This window comes from Mustela lutreola, chromosome 8 (assembly GCF_030435805.1).
Source record: "Mustela lutreola isolate mMusLut2 chromosome 8, mMusLut2.pri, whole genome shotgun sequence".
NCBI classification, from domain to species: domain Eukaryota; kingdom Metazoa; phylum Chordata; class Mammalia; order Carnivora; family Mustelidae; genus Mustela; species Mustela lutreola.
The window spans coordinates 28568583-28588844 of record NC_081297.1 but is presented as its reverse complement, the minus strand read 5'-3'; the positions used below and the strand labels follow the sequence as shown (position 1 = coordinate 28588844).

General features: G+C 40.2%; 1 protein-coding gene and 1 non-coding gene across 3 annotated transcripts in view; one reads left to right on the top strand and one right to left on the bottom strand.

Moving 5' to 3' along the window:
- Positions 1 to 20262, top strand: part of CDC123 (cell division cycle 123) — a 55682-nt gene that overhangs the window by 5788 nt on the left and 29632 nt on the right. Inside the window, exons 3-5 of one of the 2 annotated variants that reach the window (XM_059184148.1) lie at positions 12742 to 12799; positions 13052 to 13084; positions 19487 to 19582. In XM_059184148.1, the coding sequence (XP_059040131.1) occupies positions 12742 to 12799; positions 13052 to 13084; positions 19487 to 19582 (187 nt within the window). The remainder of the gene's footprint in view (positions 1 to 12741; positions 12800 to 13051; positions 13085 to 19486; positions 19583 to 20262) is intronic. The other variant, XM_059184149.1, reaches the window with a different exon arrangement.
- Positions 2959 to 3083, bottom strand: LOC131840082 (U6atac minor spliceosomal RNA). The gene has a single exon (XR_009357192.1). It is a non-coding gene; the product is annotated as a U6atac minor spliceosomal RNA (small nuclear RNA).

Here is a 20262-nt window from a genome sequence, read left to right as displayed (position 1 = left end):
ACCAGGCAGAGGGAGAAGCAGGCTCCCCACTGAGGAGGAGTCAGATGCCCGAATCAGTTCCAGGACCCTGGGATCATGACCTGAGCTGAAGGAAGATGCTTCAGTGGCTGAGCCACTCAGGTAGCCCTGTACTCCTTTTTGGTAGGATTCTAGGTTGGAAATCATTTTCCCTTGGCAATATTACAAAAATTTTTGATTATGGTAAAATACACATAGCTGTAGATTTCCTATCTTAATTATATTTAAGTGCACAGCTCGGTGGTACTAAGTACATTTATAATGTGCAGCCATCAGCACCACCCACCTCCAGAACTCTGTTCATCTTGTAAAGCCAAAAGTCAGTCCCATGGAAACACTGCCTCTCTTCCTCCTCCCACTAGCCCCTGGCCACCACCGTTCTACTTTCTGTGCCTGTGACTGGCGTACTCTCAGTACCTACCCGAGTGGAATCGTGCAGTATTTGTTGTTTTGTGACCAGCTCTATTTCACCAGCATGATGTCGTTGGGGTTTGTCCATGTTCTGCTGTTTCAGTTTCCTTCCCTATAAGGCTGAATGCTGCTCTGTGGCATGAGTGGGCACATTTTGGTGCCTTACGCTTCACCCCCTTGCCTCACTTTACTTTCTGCATAACCCTTTCCTGCATGGAGTGAATCCTTGCTGGCTTCTTGAGAACTGGGACATGGACAGTTCTGTTCCTAGCTCTTAGAGCAGTGTCTGACACACAAGAGGTGCCTAATAGACATTTGCTGAAGGACGAAAATTACAAATAGAATTGTATATGTTTTCAATAACACTAATTCTTAAAAAGATGTATTTATTTATTTTAGAGAGAGAGAATGTGTGCATTCGAGTTGGGGGAGCAGAAGTAGAAAGAGTTGGGTTTTTTTGTTTTTTGTTTTTTGTTTTAACACAAGCAAGGGGAGTGGAGAGAGAGAAGCAGGCTCCCTGCCGGAACCTGGGATCATGACCTGAGCTGAAGGCAGATGCCTAACCAACTGAGCCACCCAGGCGCCCCAGAAGGAGAAAGAGTCTTAAACAGACTTCACACTGAGCATGGAGTCTGAGGTGGGGCTCGAGCTCACAACTGTGAAAATCACGACCTGAGCTAAAATCAAGAGTCAGACGCTTATTTGGCTAAGCCAGCCAGGTGCCCCAAAGTAACACTGATTTTCGACCCGCCCCCCTTCCCTTGTCATGAATTTTCTGTGTAGCTTTCTGGATTATATTTCTGTTTTGGTATTCTCAGCCTTGAAAATTATTATTTGAGAGTCCCATTAACTTAGAATAATTGCAAGATGAGGAATTATCCTATCCTAAGGCTGAGGGAACAGCCTTAAGGAGGGCTCTGAGGCATGGAAGGTGTTGACCTGCAGGACACTACAAAGAGGTCATGTGGCTGGAGCACGGAGAGCTGAATTGTGTAAGAGTTGGTAACTGCCATAGGGGAGGTGATAAGAGGGTGTGTGAGAGTCCTGTTAAAGATCTTAGAATTTGTTCTGAGGTCAGTGGGAATGCATTAAAGAGCTCTGACCAAGAGAGTGATGCTGGCAGATTACAGGTTTTGAACTAGGACCAGTTACCATGTGGAAATTGAAGACCAGTTAGGAGGGTACTGCCTTGGATCCAGTACGAACTGATGGTGGCTTGAACTATGGTGGTGTCCCTGAAAGGGGAGAAGTGAATGGATTTGCGGTGTCTTGGAGCTGTGCCTTCAGGACTTGGTGACAGAGAAGGAGGTGGCAAGAATCACCCTCTCATTTCTGGCTGAACAGCTAGATGAATGAAGATTTTGCTCAGGCTGAGAAAAGCCTTTGGTTTGAAAAGGGAGGTAATTTTTAGATTGGATTCCTTTTCTAGGTAAAAACTTGAAAATTATAGGTGTAACTTAAATGACTATTCTACTACAGTTGTGATCGTAAAACAAAGGAGTGCAGAGTGTAACGTTTGGTGAGTTTAGATAAATACAGACACCTGTTTCATCACCTCTTCCATGAAAAATACCAAACATTTCCAGTCCCCAGGAAAGTCCCTACTACCTCTTTTTGGTCAATCCTGCCTACTTCCCCCTGCCCTACCCCAAGCAAATGCTGATCTGATTTACATCTCTATGCCTTAGTTCTGCCAGTTCTAGAACTTTCTGTAAGTGAAATATAGTATGTATTTTGTGTCTGGCTGCTTTAACTCCACATAATGCTTTTGGGATTCATCTCGGTTGCTATGTTTTATAGCTAAGTAGCTTTTAAAAATGTGTCTTCTTTTTTGCTTTCAAAGATTTTGTTTTTAAATAATCTCTATGTCAACTGTGGGCCTTGAACTTAAAACTCTGAGATCTAGAGTCCTACGTTCCACCGACTGAGCCAGCCAGGTGCCCCAAATATGTCTTTTTAAAGCTCAGTATTTGTGTTTTTTGTGTGGGCTTGGTTGTGTGTGGGCTCCTTAATATATTCCTTGCTATCCTAATCTTTTTTTTCCCTTAGAGTCAGTGATACTTTATTTTATGTTATTTTATATTATTTTTTTTAATCGATGAATATATTTTTTAAAAGACATTATTTATTTATTTATTTGACAGAGAGAGAGAGATCACAAGTAGGCAGAGAGGCAGGCAGAGAGCAAAGGGGAAGCAGGCTCCCTGCTGAGCAGACCCCCCCCAATGCGGGGTTTGATCCCAGGACCCTGAGATCATGACCTGAGCCGAAGGCAGAGGCTTAACCCACTGAGCCACCCAGGCACACTGAACATTTTTTTTTTTTTAAAGTTTTTATTCAAATTCCAGTTAGTTAACAGTGTACTATTAGTTTTAGGTTTGTTGTATAGTGATTCAACACTTCATACATCACCCCGTATCCATCATGACAAGTGCACTCCTTATCCTCATCACCTAATTCACCCATCCCACACCCACCTCCCCTCTGGTAACCATCAGTTTGTTCTCTGTTGTTAAGAGTCTGTTTCGTAAAAAACAATGGTTAGTGCCTCAAAGTAGGAGGCAGTGCCTTAACCATACATGTGTTGTTAGGCCCGAGAGTCTCTTCCATCCTTGTAAAGGGTAGTGTCAACCCTCTCTCAGTTCATGTAACACTTGCTATCCTAATCTGTTTTACCTTCCAGTGAAGAGTGGGGGATTAAAAAAATAAGATGAGAAGACCCTGTGGAACTTTAATTTACCCCAAAATAACATAATTTAACCTAACCTTAATGGATATCAAAATATTAAATGGGCTAACAGTTTTGGTTGGGGTAACCTTGGAGAACAAAACAACTTCCGAGTGAATAATATCTAGACTCACTAGTCACAATATCAGTCATCACTTAACTGATTCAAGGTATTGATCAATAGAGCAAGTTACCCTGCGGATAACAGCACAGTCTTATTACAGAGTTCATATCAGTAGTAGGATTCATGGCCTCCAATCAGGAGATCCTAATGGTTTTCTTTTGTTCAGCAATTAAAGCCCTACATGATTTCAGTTAGGGTAGAGTAATCCAGATTGGATTCTACCAGTAATTTCATCCTGAGTTCAGATAGTAATAGCTTTAGGTGAATGAATGTTTATTTAAAATATTATTTATAGAGTACCATAACTGCATCTATTGTTATGTGAACATTTTAGCTCCTTTGTATGGAATGTTGCTCTGAATCAAAGAATACAGTATTATAGTTACAGATAAATAGAGTAGAGTTAATGAACTAGAGTTCTTGAGTATTCGTTTATTGTGAGTATGTCAATAGTGAACTACTAGTTATTTGTACATACTGAGATAGATCAGTTAAGCATCTTTCTTTAGCATAGACCATGGAACACATATGATTTGGTTTTATTTGGTAAAATAAATTCTGAGATGGTAGGGAGTGGGACCAATATGAATGCTGAGAAATTCCATCATGTGTAAAATTGCCCCCATCTCATTTTTAATTATCAAGGTGTAATACTTGCTCATGATAGTAAACTTGAAAACTACACAAAATATAAAGAAGCAGAAAAATCACGTATAATTCCACCATCTTAAAAGCAAATGCTGTTCAAATATTGGCATATCTTCTGTAGTCTTTTTAAATACTTTTTTAGCCTAAATTATGAGCATACTACATAGATAATTTTATATTCTTTTATCATTGAAACCAGAGTGTAATTTTTCCATGTTTTTAAAATGGCATAAAGTTATTTTTAATAACCTGCATAATTTTTGCATATAGTTTTTTATTACTGATTTAATTTCATAGTTGGACATACATAGGTCATTTACAACTTTACTGAAAAATAATTCAGTGAACATATTGTTTTGTGGAACACTATTTGCATTTGGGATTATTTCTGTGCAATAAGAATCCTAGGCTCGGGACGCCTGGGTGGCTCAGTTGGTTGGGCAGCTGCCTTCGGCTCGGGTCATGATCCCAGCGTCCTGGGATCGAGTCCCACATCGGGCTCCTTGCTTGGCAGGGAGCCTGCTTCTCCCTCTGCCTCTGCCTGCCATTCTGTCTGCCTGTGCTCGCTCTCTCTCCCTCTCTCTCTGACAAATTAAAAAAAAAAAAAAAAAAAAAAAAAAAAAGAATCCTAGGCTCTAGTCACATGGCAAAGGTTATAAAAATTTTTAAGATGCTTGACCAGGGGACGCCTGGGTGGCTGTTTGTTAAGCATCTGGCTTCTGTTCAGATCATAATCCCAGGGTCCTGGTCCAGCCCCATATCAGGCTCCCTGTTCAGTAGGAGTCTGCTTCTGCCTCTCCCTCTGCCCTTTCCCCTGCTCATGTGCGCATGCTCTCTCTCTCAAACAAATACATAAAATTTAGGGAAAAAAAAAAAGACTCTTGACCAGTATTGCCATATAGCTTTTGTAACCATTGTACCAGTTTATGGTCTTAACACTAGTGTATTAGGATACCCATCTCAGAAAGTGAAATTCTTAATTAAATGCTTTCTTCTAGGTTTCCAAGTTAGTTGTTACAACAAAGAAAATAAAAGACAGACCAAGTCTTTGAATATAATTTCCTCAGTTTCAGCTCCCATGAAGTGAATGTGGCCTTTTATCTCCTTAACCTGCCATTCAGCACTCTCTTGTTTGTTTCCTGGGTCAAATGGGGTGATTTTGGTTTCAAGTAATAGAATATCTTCTGTGGTCCAAGGGTTTGTGTGGCCCCCAAACTCATATGTTGAAATCCTAACCCCCGAAGATATTTGTTATTAGAAGGTGGAACCTTTGGAAGGTGATAAGGTCACGGGGCTGGAGGCTTCATGAATGGTTTTTATGCCCTAATGAGAGGTACCCCAGAGAGCAACCTTGTGCCTTCTGCCATTTAAGGACACAGCAAGAAGGTGGCTATCTGTAGCCTGGAAGAGGGCTATCACCAGCACCTGACCCTTTTGGCACCCTGATCTTGGACTTCTAGCCTCCCGAACTGTGAGACATAAATTCCTCTTCATACCCGGTGTATGTTATTTTGTTACAGTAGCCCAGACAGACTAAGACAATATCCAGTTTTAAACATGGCTTAAATAAGGAGGCAAATAACTTATTTCATAAGAAGCCCTAAGGCATGGCAGTTATTGTAAAGTATAGTTCAGTGATGCTTCTCTCTGAATTTCCTGGTTTTCCTCTAGAGAGTCCAGGTTCACCATAGTCAGTTCAAAGATCATGTCCTCACAATATCATATCCAGAGATCCCGTCTCATGTCCCTCTTTAAGAGCAGGACAAACTTTCTCAGTAAGTCTCTAGCTCTTGTTGGTTGGGGACGGGTCCCTCACTGGTAGGGGGGATGGAATAGCCGGGAGTGGTAGATTAGTCTGTACATACTGTCGTGGCTGGGGAGAAGTCCATAAGGCACAGGGGCACTTTGTTTCTGGACACATTGGAGGTTTTATTAACAGAGAAGTGGGGAAGTGGCTGTTGGGGTCTGCCATAAGTCTCGATTCTTCATGCCTAATCTCCCATTACCTCCACATAGAGAACATTTTTTCACTCCAGACTCTCAGCTCTATAAGGTGTCTTGTTTATACTTAAAAAAACAGTCTGGGCTCAATAAGTATTTGTTGAATGAGTGAATAAATGAACATGATTACTTCACTCTTTCCCCTGGCGGCCTAAATGGAGTCAGATGAATGGTACACACCAAGGATGGTAACTGGGTTTATCTTGTTTGCCAGTTCAGATCTACTGGTAATGGTTTCCAAAATTTAGAAAGGGTTCTGAGGCTATATCCAGGGTTCAGTGAGAAAGAATGCTTGATTTGATTATTATTGCCTACAGAGGGTATGGGAAAGGAAGCTGATAATGTGCATTTCTAGTATAGGTGATGATTCTTTTTATTGTACATTATTGGGCGTGTCCCACCCTCATGAGATGGGTGCTGAGTGCGCTACAGAAATAACAAGATGGGGGATACACTTCCTGGGGAGTCCCTCTTTAGTAGCCAAGTCAAAGATATAAATAAATAGAACTCTGTTTTCTTGGAATAAAAGCATCTGTTCTTCTAATAATGTTTTTGAAGTTTAAATAATCAGTGGGGTGATTCAGGAAGTTTTTATGTAGAGGTGATACTGAAACTGGGCTCATAGGTTGGATCTGACTCAGGTCATTTGACTCACTGCTTCCAGGAATTAATCTTTACTTGTCCCTTTCTGATCCCAAGTTCTTTCCTCACTTGTCTCCCTAAGGCAGAAAATAATAAATAAGACGCCAGTTATAAAACCCATGTTAGGTGTGTTCATGATTTGAATCTTCACAACTCTTCGGGATAGCTGCTACTATCCTGATTTTGTAGATTTTTTAGATGGGATAATGGTGCAAAGCTCTTGAGAAACAGTGGTGGAACTGACCCACTAAAGCTCTTTCTGATCCAAAGCCAGTTCTCTTAAGGTTTCCCATTGTTCTTATGTTCCATCTCTGTGCTGGATATGATACAAGAAATGCAGAATACCTTAAATATTAGCATCATACTTTGGCCAATTCAGTCCTCAGTAGTCAGAGATATACCTTAGAAAGCCAGTCTGGGAAACTTGCAGATTTATACTCACCCATCATCTACGGTGACCAGGTTTTGGGACATACCTCACAGCAGGTACTGCAATAAATTCTTCTGAAGAAGTATATGGATACACTGGTCATAAATATGATGTTTTAAAGACTTTTTAAATTTATTTGACAGAAATCACAAGTAGGCAGAGAGACAGGCAGAGGAGAGCAGAGAGTCCGATGCACAGCTTGATCTAGGACCCCGAGATCATAACCTGAGCCGAAGGCAGAGGCTTAACCCACTGAGCCACCCAGGCGCTCCATAAATAATGATTTTTTAAAATGTATTTCATTATACTAACAAAGTGATGTTTTAGAGCGGCGAAATACATTTTCAAGTTCATTGAGTACCTTTTGTATTGTAAGGTTAAATAAACCTTATTAAAGATAATGTATTTAAAAATGTGTGGTATTTAAAAAGAGGTAAGAGAAAGTCTGGCTCCTTGGGCCGGGTTTCACTAGTGACAGTGTGTTAGCGTTATCACTGTACTATAGCATCTGGTTCTTAGCTTCATGGATCTGGCAAGTCAGTTCTTTAGGATTGTGAAGGGTTGGTAAAAGTTCAGGAACTGGGGTGCCTGGCTGGGTCAGCCAGTAGAGCATGTGACTCTTGATCTTGGGGTTGTGAGTTCAGGCTTCACATTGGGTGCAGAGATTACTTTAAAAAAAGAAAATCTATGGAACTGATTGATACATGTTAAACCAGATTGATTGAATGATTGACAAGCCAGTGTGTCAATTTCTTGATTTATAAAGGAGGGTATGTCTTTCCAGTGATTGCTACTGTATTGTTTACCATGTAATATACCCTCAACAAATTCGAAGGGAACCACTGTTGGTAGCTTTGCATTTATTAGCAATATACTTCACTATTTCTTGATATTAGATCCACCTTAGATATTATTTCTTGATTTTGTATTACAGTGTTTGAAGATTTAGTTTTATTGTGCCTTCTCTACGTTCATTACAGTTTTTGGTTAAGTGAGAGTCATTATTTACAATATACCACATTATTGAGGCTGCTGAGCCACACTGTACTGTGATTACCTTTTCTTTCCTAATAACCATGCTCTTTAAATGTGCTTTGTTTTCCATGTGTCTCTCACTAATACCTAGTAACTGTTCAGGAGACAGGTCATAGCCTGTTAGCTATTTCTCTAAATACTCATGGACACTTCTAAATGGATCACTTCCATTTTCCTTTCCTGGATATTTCACTTTAGCAATCCCCCGTTGTCCTGTTCCGCCTGGTAGCTCTTCAGGTCTGGTATACAGTTGTCATCCTGATACTTTACTATTTTGTGTTGGATTTTCTCTTCCTTGGATATCACATTTTTGGGTCTCTTGAGTTACTTGTTTTATTGACTCTCGTGCTCTGCAGTGCATAGGAGGAAACACTTCTGAGTCTTTCCATACCTGAAAAAATTTTTTATTCTACTATAGATTTTCCAGGCGGTGGGGTGGGAGCATGAATTGGCTTAGTATGGGATTCTAGGCAGAAAATTTACCTTGTGATTTTGAAGGTATGGTCTACTGTCTTCTAGAATGCTGTGAGGTCCTTTGTCACTTTGATTTGTCTTCCTTTATTGTGACCCAGTTTTCTTTATGAATGTTTTTAAGAATTCCTCTTTCATGTTCTTATATTTCGTGATAGTCCTCTGAATGGCCCAAACATGCTGACTTAGAACAATAAACATTTTGTTTGTCCGTGATTGCTCAGGTGGGTGTTGAGAGACCATTCTCGCATCTCAGTTATTGCTTGTCTTGCACGCAGAGGCACTAAAGCTTTTGTTCTTGACTATCCTTTCTAGGATGTTTATATAGCAAACAGCTTGGAAGGTAGAGGTAGTGGCTCCCTCCCTAGCAGAGAGCAGGTTTATTTACTGTCTAGTACAGGTAAAGACAAGTGTCTGCCCTTGGGTCCCAGACCGAACAGGTTCACCTGCAGCCCATTATAAAAGATGAGGTTCCCTAAATTCAAGGTTCCTCAGTTGTGAGGCAAACCTGGGCCACTCTTTGACCTCCCCTGGGACAGAGGGGCCAGTAGAATCTGATGGATAGATGAAGCTCATGCTTGATGCTGTGCTGTAGGTCAGAGAGTCCTTTGTTTCTGACCTAGGCGTCTTAGGTCTTCTGCCAGAGTCCAAGAAACTGTGATGAGCTAGCCTGTTAGCTTGCAAGTAGGGTGAAATCTCAGAACCCCTACACTTCTTGACACCGGGTGAGTCTTCTCTTGGTCTTGCTAAGATCATGTTGTTGTCATTTGGTGGTTCTGCTGAATACTTGGGTGCTTTTAGGGTGGCCGCATTCCCATGTCTGGCCATTGATACTGGGCCTCTCTTTCCATGTGGTCTCTCATCTCAGAAGACTACCCTAGCATCTTCACATAGTTGGTGGAAGCATTCCAAACAGGAGAGCAGAGGCTGTAAAGGCTTCTGACACCTAGAATTACATGGTGTCAGTTGGCTACATTTTGTTGTTCACAGTGAGTCTTGAAGCCAGTTTAAATGAAAGGAATGGGGGACATAAATGCCACTTTTTGATGGGAAGAGTGGCAAAGTCACCCCATAGAGGAGTGTGTCAGACTAGATGGGAAGAATTATTGTGGTAGCCTTTGCAAGTCGCCTGAGTCTTACCCCACCCCGCATTCACTGTGCTGTGTACTTGGTGAGCTCTTCCCTTCTAGAGATGTATTTTTCAGTTTGGGAACATTTAAAAAATACTCTATCTTTGGCAATTTTCTCATATTTTCTGGTTTCTTTTTCTCGAACTCCTATTATTTAGATACTGAAGCTTGTTGGAATCTCTGAATTGTATCATTCTTTCTCTGTTATCTGTCTTCTTGGTTCTTTCTGGGAAATTTCCTTCATTTTGCCATTCATTCTGTTGAAAAAAAATTTTTTTTTTAAAGATAGTATTTTTCTGACAGAGAGAGAGAGAGAGCACAAGCAAGGAGAGCAGCAGGCAGAGGGAGAGAGAGAAGCAGGCTCCTCGCTGAGCAGGGAGCTTGATGCAGGGCTCAATCCCAGGACCCTGAGCTGAAGACAGATGCTTAACTGACTAAGCTACACAGACGCCCCCATTTTATTAAATTTAAAAAATTTATTTTTTTAAAAGATTTTATTTATTTATTTGACAGAGAGAGATCACAAGTAGACCGAGAGGCAGGCAGAGAGAGAGGAGGAAGCAGGCTCCCTGCTGAGCAGAGAGCCTGATGTGGGACTCGATCCCAGGACCCTGAGATCATGACCTGAGCCGAAGACAGTGGCTTAACGCACTGAGCCACCCAGGTGCCCCCCAAAATTTTTTTATTTTTAAGAAAAAATTTATTGACAGAGCACAAGTGAGCACAAGCATGGGGAATGGGAGAGGAAGAAGCAGGCTCCCCACTAAGCAGGGAGCCTGACATGGGGCTTGATCCCAGGACCCTGGGATCATGACCTGAGCCCAAGTCAGATTCTTAACCTACCGAGCCCCCCAGGTCTCCCCTCTTGAATTTTTAAATAGCAGCTGCCATGTTTTCATTTCTTCAGGTTTAATACTGTCCTCTGTTCCTTTTTTTCCTTTATTTGGAAAAAAAAAATATATTTATTTATTTTTTAAAGTAGATTCTCTGCCCAGCAGGCAGCCCAAGGTGGGGCTTGAACTCATGGCCCTGAGATCGAGACCTCAGCTGAGATCAAGAGTCAGATACTTAGGGTGCCTTTGTAGCTCAGATGGTTAAGTCTCTGCCTTCAGCTCAGGCCATGATCCCGGGAGTCCTGGGACAGAGTCAAGCCCGCTTCTCCCTCTGCCTCTGCCTCTCTCTCTCTGTCTCTCATGAATAAATGAAATCTTAAAAAAAAAAAAAAAAAAAAAAGTCAGATGCTTAACTGACTAAGCCACCTAGGCACCTCTCCTTTGTTCCTTTCTTACAGCTTCCTGTTTTTCTCTCATGGATGCAATGTCTTCTTTTATCTTTTTATTAATGATTTTTCAAAATACTTTTCACCTGGTCCCTTTAATGTCTGTTTCTTATATATTACCTTTTCTCTCTCCTTTTAAAAATACTATTTTTCATCTTGGATCCTTTCTTTAGTTTTGTATGATTCTAGGCCTTGATTCCTATTGGACATACACCTCAAACTCCTACTCATTCACTCTGTACCCAGGTGAGGCTTGCTGACTAAGATTGCCAGCAATCAGCAGGTACTGATGGAAGTTTTCCAGATGACTCTTATCTGTAGGTCTGTCCTCTGAAGTGGTTTAGTTTCTACAGAGAAAAGTCTTGCAATCTGTGTGTGTTCTGGGAGCAGGGTGGGAGGAAGGGGACTGGTGGCCTCTGTCAGTGTGACTTTCACATGGCTTCTCATCATACTATAGCATTTCACCCTCATTTTCTTCTGGGGTATTATGGACCTGAGTCCTTAGCCTCTTTGGCTCATGGAGAAGGATTAGTTGTTAGGGTATGCAAGGTGAGGAGGGCTGTGTGCGGACTGCCTCTGCTGTGGGCACAGGTCACCTGTTGGTAGCCCAGAGCTTCGTCTCCATCATCTGTGGTATGTCCTGCCTGTTGCTCACTGGGTTATCCTCCTCATTGGCTTTCTGTTTCCTAAACTTTTTTTGCTGTCTCTTTTCTGCAGTTGTCTCCTTTTTGGTCCTTTTTTTCCCCTTAGGATTTTCCCTACCCATTTTAGTGGAGTTTCAAGAGGGGGCATAGGATAGAGAACTGCCCATGGTCATCCAGAACCCTCCCTTTCCCTCTTTGAAGTTTCTTGGTATAGATCCTGTGCTGGTTCCTGTTCTGATTATTATTGTTTTCATTGATGTCGTGAGTTCTTTACGGGCCAATTATTTGTGGTTTATTGTTTAGAGAGGAAATACTCTGTTTTCAGCCTTTGCTTCCTCCCTAGGCAATGAAGATTGGCTGTTCGCTGGTCCTTTCCAACATGTGCTTTTCTCACAGGCTTCTTCAAAGATAGCATGTCTGAGTCTTTCTCTCTCTGTCTCCCCCACACCTTTCTGTTGTGCCTGTCCCGATCCAGGGTAATTGTTGACACCAGCCCACACACTGCGTTATCACAATATAAGCGAAAGATTCCTGATTTTGCTACCTGGGGGTATTCCAGCTCTTCGGTAGAACAGCTCTCTGGATGATTCCTTTTGGCTCCTTCATCTCACTTGATCTTCCTTGTCTGTGGTGGCACTTCCTCATATGTCGGGATTCAGAGTTGTAGATGACTGCTCGTGTCCTCAGAGCCGAAGTTAAAGGTTTTCTCTTCCTTGGTTCTAGTGATTTCTGAGAAGAGGGCAAAAAGTGTTTCTTCTCTTATCGGAAGCGTACTCTTTAATTTTATATCAGCTTTTATTAGTTTCTGTCTCAAAAAATGAACTTTTTTTTTTTTAAGATTGTGTTTATTTATTTGAGAGAGAGAGAGACAGAGCATGAGTGGGGTGAAGGGGCAGAGGGAGAGGGAGAAGCAGCCTTCCTGCTGAGCAGGGAGCCTGGCGTGGGACTCTGTCCCAGGAGCCTGATACTGGGCTTGATCCCAGGACCCCAAGATCATGACTGAGCTAAAGGCAGACACTTGACCGACTGAGCCACCCAGGTGCCCCTAAAAAATGAAATTTTCCTAACATCCTCTAATTCTGAGGCTATCTTTCTTTATGTTTTTTCCCCTTATGAAATGATGACTACACATGGTACTGAAGCATTTTTCTTGCTTAATTTTTGTTTTATGTTCTTGTAGGGAAGATCCACCAACACATTCTCAACCAGACAGTGATGATGAGGCAGAAGAAATACAGGTTTGTTCAAAAAATAAAATCCATTCTATAGACTCTTGTCATTTAAATGAGCCCTGGTATGGTTCTGATATTTACATCTTAGCATACATTTGGTAAAGTGAGAAATTATACAAAAACCTCACTTTGACATGTAGTTTGTCTTCAGAAAGAGGTGTTCTTGTATTTATGTATCAGTTTTATATGGAGCATTGCTTTTTGGAAGCCCAGTATACTAACCACATTTAATATTTTGTTTCTGTCCTCTTCGTGCAGTGGTCGGATGATGAGAACACCGCTACGCTTACGGTAAGAGCAGAGCCATGCCAGTGTGGGGACAGCCTCACACTATTGCTTAGGATGCTTCAGGGTTTCAGTTCACATCTCTCTCAATCTCTTTTACTCACTATTTCAGATGTATGTTTCTCTGTTGGTTTTGATAGATTACTTTGAAAAGTAACTTGAATCATTGTTTATAGGCAAATATGGCCTGCCCTTCTTTCCCTTTGATTTCAAAGGAAGTATTTTAAGTGCGTAGTTGGTGCCTTGACTTGTTTCTGTTGAGCTCTGAAAGAAGTAATTAAACCTAACATTGAGTTTTGAGATTCCCAGATCTGTGGAACCTGAATTAAAGTAAAATCTATAGTCACTTATTTAAGTATATTTAAATGGCATAAAAATTATAGTTTCTTTCAAAGGAGAGCAAAGAAGTGTGTGGCTTTAACCAATATCATAAAAATGTAGAAGTTGATTGAGTATATTATGGTCTTTGATGCTAAGAATGCTATTGTCTAATTCAACTTGAAATATATTTTTAATAGAAATACTTTTTAAAGGAATGAGTATGGTAAAACATGTATTTCTAAAAATATAGTAGATAAATGAAACTTATTATAACTTGAGATAAAAGAGAAAGGTTTTTATATAATTTCCTGCAGATATATGTACCAAGCACAAGGGAAACTAGTTTTAGGGAAAGTTATAGTCTAATACAGCACTAAATAAGATACTTCTATTTATTTTAATGGAAGAGAACTGGTATTCACAGTACAAGAAAAGTAAGTGGAGATGCCTAAACCAGTATATTTTCTTAGGTATGAAAAGCATGCCAACATATGCAGAAAGAGAAAGTTTCAGTGCCTTATTTTACAGTTGCTCTGCGTGTCTGAAAATCCTGTTCAGTTAAACATGCATATTTGTGATCTCTTATATTTAGGGCACTGTAGTGGGTTTTGAACAAAGATGAATTTGGTTTGATTCCTGCCAGTAGTGAGTTTATAAACCTGCAGGGAAAGATGCCTCAGTTTGGGGGTAGATGGTGAAGTGCTGTTGGAACACAGAGGGTAACAATTGGAACTGAGGTCATCTAGAAATGGGGAAAGGGAAACATAGTATTTGAACTAGACCCTAAAAGTGGTGAGGATTGTCAGTGCCAGCTCATGCTTTCTTTCTTTCTTTTTTTTTTTTTTTAAAGATTTTATTTATTTATTTGACAGATAGAGATCACAAGCAGGCAGAGAGGCAGGCAGAGAGAGAGGAGGAAGTAGGCTCCCTGCTGAGCAGAGAGCGTGATGCGGGGCTCGATGCGGGGCTTGATCCCAGAACCCTGAGATCATAACCTGAGCCAAAGGCAGAGGCTTAACCTGCTGAGCCACCCAGGTGCCCCCAGCTCATGCTTTCTAATAGATGGCTAGATAGGGAAATTAATAATTTACATGTGTATATGTACCAAACTCTATTCACTAAGGACTGGAAGCAGTGATGTGGTGACATCATGGTGGCAGGTATGGTGAGCATACCTAGTGCCCTGATCTTGGTTTCCAGATACCCTCTCCACTGAAATGAGTCGAAGCCCTTTGGAGAAAGTTTAGACTGAGGGTAGGAGAGAGAAGATGAACTTGTGACTGTGTCAGAAAGTAAGAATAAGGCAGACATGTCAGCTTGAATGGGGTTCTCTTAGCCAAATAGCCAATTGTCAGAACAGGGATATTAGTGGAGTATAACCGTTTGCTAAGATCGGTGATTTGTGATCCCATACTGACAATTAAATGATTGTATTAAATAAATGGGAGCAGAAGGGAAAGCTCTTTATAGTAGAAAAGGCACCAGCTCACAAATGCAGAAAGAATTACAGAATCAGAAACCATCATTTGGCAATCTTCACAGTAATACTTGATGGAGTAGATGTTAAAACTAGAGGGTGAATATTAGATGAGAAAGAGGATACTTTAATACTCTCAAGATATTTCCACCAAAATTACTTGTTAATTATAAAGAGGAAAATAGTGACTTTATAGTGGGCAGACCTGGTAGCTGAATGATCATAGTTAACCTTGTCAGTGATGGCGCAGACCTGCATTGTGTACCTCTTGATATGTATGATGCACTAAGAAGGACACACCACCTGCCAAATGTGGATAACCTAAATTAAATCATGAGGAAACCTCCCGCAAACGCAGCTCTTTGGAAATTATATAGAATAATTGCCAGTACTCTTCAGAAATATCAGGGTCCTGAAAGATAAAGGACAACTGAAAGAAGGACTATTACAGATTAAAGATCGAGAAGACATGACAGCTAAATGCAGTGGTGTGATTCTGGAGTGGGTCCTTGGTCAGAAAGAAATGTTTTCTTGGGGCGCCTGGGTGGCTCAGTGGGTTAAGCCTCTGTCTTTGGCTCAGGTCATGATCTCAGGGTCCTGGGATCCAGCCCCGCATTGGGCTCTCTGCTCAGTGGGGAGCCTGCTTCCCCCTCTCTCTCTGCCTTTCTCTCTGCCTGCTTGTGATCTCTATCTGTCAAATAAATTAATAAAAATCTTTAAAAAAAAAAAAAAGGAAATTTTTTCTTTTGCTATAAGGGACATTATTGGGAAAATGGGCACATTTTGAATAAGATCTGTAAATAAGATAATGGTATTCTATCAGTGTTAGCTCCCTGATTTTGATCATTTTGCTAGGTTCTGTGAAAGAATATTCCTGCTCTTTTAGGAAACATACTAAAGTATTTGGTGGTAAAAGGGCAGGATGACTTGTACTTACTTAAAGAATATAAGAAGAAATTTTGTTATTTATATGTGTGTATATATAAGTAAATGCACACATCCGCATAGACCTGTAAGAGAGAGAGGTTTGGATGGGGAACAATAAAACAAACAGAGTAAAAGACTGGCTGAAGTGTATATGGAAATTCTTGCTAGTCTTCTTTTAATGCTTTCTGAAATTATTTCAAAATAAAAAGTTACTAAATGATTTGGGTTTTGCTGGGTGGAACTAGCTGTTGTTGAGCGGGAGAATATTCACGGCGGAACATTCTTAGTAGAGGGAATCTGGGCCAGGACCCAAGGAGGAAAATATAAGGTATTGATAAATGGTAAGAGTCCGTTAATCTAGATACAGAAACACTGAATTAAAAATGGGAAAACTGGGGCGCCTGGGTGGCTCAGTGGGTTAAGCCTCTGCCTTTGGCTCAGGTCATGGTCTCAGGGTCCTGGGATTGAGCCCCGCATCCGGCTCTCTGCTCAGCAGGGAGCCTGCTTCCCTCTCTGTGCCTGCCTCTCTGCCTACTTGTGATCTCTGTCTGTCAAATAAATAAATAAATAAATATACATTTAAAAAAATGGGAAAACTCCGTTGAGGTGGGTAAATCTCAAAAGCAAGAGCAGTTTGCTAAAAGTATACGTATCAATGACAGCAGTTGTATTAAATTTTTTATGGAGAGGCACATATTATCATTCAGTATAAATCATGACTCTAGAAGAATATGTCCAAGTCTGTAATGCTGGTTGCCTGTGGGGAGGAGAAGGGTGAAGATTAGGGAGGAGAGTGAGCAAGTAAGGAGCTTCATTTGTTTTTGTTTGTTTGTTTTTTAAAGATTTTATTTATTTGAGAGGAGAGAATGAGAGAGAGAGAGTGCGAGCAGAGAGTGAGCATGAGAAGGGGGAGGGTCAGAGGGAGAAGCAGACTCCCCTTGGAGCAGGAAGCCTGATGTGGGACTCGATCGTGGGACTCCAGGATCATGACCCGAGCTGAAGGCAGTCCCCTAACCAACTGAGCCACCCAGGTGCCCTAGGAGCTTCATTTGCATTGTAACCTTGTCCCCTTAAGAAATTTAAAGGTCTAGGTTAAGTATACCAAATTGTTGAATGTATGAACCCATGAACACAGATGTATGTGTATATATATATATGTGTGTGTGTATTTTTATATTTTTATATATTTATATATCTATGAGATATTTTAAAAATTTCGTGATTAAAAAAAAGAAGAAGAAATACCCTTTCTGAATGGGTATGGTAGGTATAGTTGGAAAGATGGAGTTTGGATTACAGAGAGTCCCCAGATACGATGAAAAATGTGGATTTTTGTCAATCACAGCAGGAACCTTTTCCTGGAAAACTGAGGTGTATTGCATATTTAAAATCAACTCTTTGAGCTATGAGCTTAAAAGAATTCTATTAGTTAATCTGTTGAAAGATAATTTTCAAAGAGCTAGACTCATGACTCCCATACTAATATAAAAATCTTTAACACATGTTGAAGTTTTTATTTAACTCATGGGGGATCTAAACAGATGTTTTAAGGGAACCTTAAAAACCCTTCTCCAAAGGGAATGCAATGGACAGACACATTTATAGATCAGAAATATTGAAATGAATATGTAAATAAGGCAGAATTGGTTTTTGCCTCTCAAGGGTTGGGGAGTTGGGGGAGACACTTGGCTCTCTATCAAGCAGGGTAGAATTTTTATGTCCATAGAAATACTTCTCATTGTTATCACTTAACGAAGGTGTCAAGTTGTAAAACAGCTCATAGACCTAGCTAGAATCCAATCATCCAGAGGGTGTGCTGTAGGAAGATAATACATAGGTCTTCCACTGAAGCACACATTTTTTCTCCATAATATGTAAACTTTATAATTTAAGTTTGTTTTAGGATCCTTATAGCAGGATTTCCTGAAGTTGAGTAATTTGAGGATTTGAGGGAATCTGTCACCTCTCATAATACATAAAATATAAAGCAATGGGAAATTTTATGGGTTAGGAAAATTGTTTTGTCTTTGAAAGTTGAATCCTTCATGTTGTAAAATTTGTATAACTACACTATTCATTGAAAATGTTGCTAATGCAGATTTTATTTTATTATTTTTTAAGATTTTATTTATTTATTTATTATTTTTTAAGATTTTTATTTATTTATTTGACAGAGAGAGACACAGCGAGAGAGGGAATACAAGTAAGGGGAGTGGGAGAGGGAGAAGCAAGCTTCCTGCCAAGCAAGGAGCCCAATATAGAGCTTGATCCCAGGACACTGGGATCATGACCTGAGCCGAAGGCAGAGGCTTAACCCACTGAGCCACCCAGGCGCCCCGCTAATGCAGATTTTAGATATGTGTTTTTATGGAGAGAACCCTAGTAACTGAGCCACATCAGCAACTTCAGCCAGTCGTAAGGAAATTATTAGCTCAACATACATGGTAATTCCTTCTCATGGGGAGAGGCAAATGGTAGATAAAAGACTCAGGATGTACTCATTTTGAAAGCCTCTCTGAATGGCAGCTATTTGATTTCCTGTGTCTAAGCTAAAGATGTCACAAGGAAGACGACACGGTTGCAGATACTAAAGATGCTGCCAGACTGTCTGGAGAGAATAGACATTTGTAGGAGAGAAGAAGGGGATCCAGTTGGCTGTGATCTCTCCCTTTACTCACTAGCCTACTGCTTAAAGCTGGTTTCTAGTTTGAGGGATACATCACCTATTATTTTAAACTGACATTTTTTGCTATGTTTCCTAGACTCTTAACACAGTTTTCTTTCTGTCGTAGCTGGATTAGATCAGGGGGGTTAACAGAAGCAGTGTGTATTAATTAAGTTCTTCTACAGAACTCATTACTGGACTTTTTCAGAATATGCAGTTGCCCAGTAGGGGGCGGCAGATATAAAGGGATAATGTGGCTGGCAAACCTGTTAATGTTTTTGTATTCTGTGCCCTGCAGACCCCACTTCCGTGTTTCATAGTCCCCTTTGTATAAGGCTCACAGAAGAGTGTTTCTTCATACTGTTTCTCTTGATTTCCTGGTTGAAATGACACTCAGGACGTTTTGGTTACTTGCTTATATAAACTGCATTTTAAAATCAACCAAAAAGGAAAGAACATTTTAACTGCACTACAGTCCTATTTTTGAGTTTTGTTTATATTAAAACTTGTCTGGAAATAGCAGCGTTTAAATACAGTTAAGCATATCATTTATTTCTCATTCTCATGAAGGCTTTTGGGGATATGCCCAAGAATCTTTTCCTCTAGATGGAAAGGTTTCTGGCCCTTTAAATGTGAGGTGTTATTTCGGAGTGTTGGAGTATTGGTACAGATGACATTCCATCTGTCTCTCCACTTAATAACTGTTAATTCTGTAGATGTTAAGAGAACCATTCAGTCCTTCCTCACATTCCCAGGTGCCTCGTGACATCTGTCTTTTAAGCTTTCTGGGTTTTGATTGTTTTTTGGAAAGTACCATTTGGGCACTCTTTTTTTTGCTTTTCTGGTAAATATTTGATCATTGATTTTATTTAGCTCAGTTGAGAAATTCTGATAGTAGTTTGTATTCTAACTTATTTTTAACATGCCTAATTGTTTAACCTTAAGATTTTGATCTTGTATTCTGTATTTATTGTGCTGTTATCAACCTGCCCAAATGATTTCTCCTTTCTCTCTGTAGGCACCGGAATTTCCCGAGTTTACCACGAAAGTTCAAGAAGCTATCAATTCCCTGGGGGGCAGTGTATTTCCTAAGCTTAACTGGAGTGCCCCAAGGGTAGGAACACATCAGTAAATCTCTCAGCTGTTTGAATATTCTTTGTTTTGCTATTCATTTCTTTTTATATTCCCACAGAGGGTCTAATTTTATTTCTAATTCTAGGGAAAACACTGTGGTATTTATTTTTATTTTTCCCCTCTTACTTTCCTGATTTTCCACGTTCCTGAGTCTGTAAAATACTATATAGTTTGCCAGAAGACAGTTGCAACCTCTTATGTTGCTGATCATACTAGAACCCGAGGAAGGTCATTCTCTTTCCCTTTCAAAACTTTAGCTATCCAGTGTAACAGAGAAATTTTTCTCTGTTGAAAAATAATGAAAATTAAAAAGTCACAGGACCTAGACATAGGGCCTTAGAGAATTCAGCTGACATTTTCTTAAATTGTATTTTATCGTTATGACATGCATTGACAAGTTGTTTTTACATCAAGGTCTGTGGAAAAATTTGGTCTTTTTTCTAAACCAGTAGAAAACAACTACGGCGGCAAAGTTTATTTAAAGACTCAAAGATTTACCTGCATTTTCAAAAATCATCCCGTGTGCCTTTTTTTCTTATTCTAAAATGAATGACAAATTGTACCTAATCTAGCCTTTATTTTTACTGGTTAAAATTAGTTATGCATGTATATCACTTAAATTTTTAAAAGATCTGGACTCTTGCTCCCCAAACCAGCAGA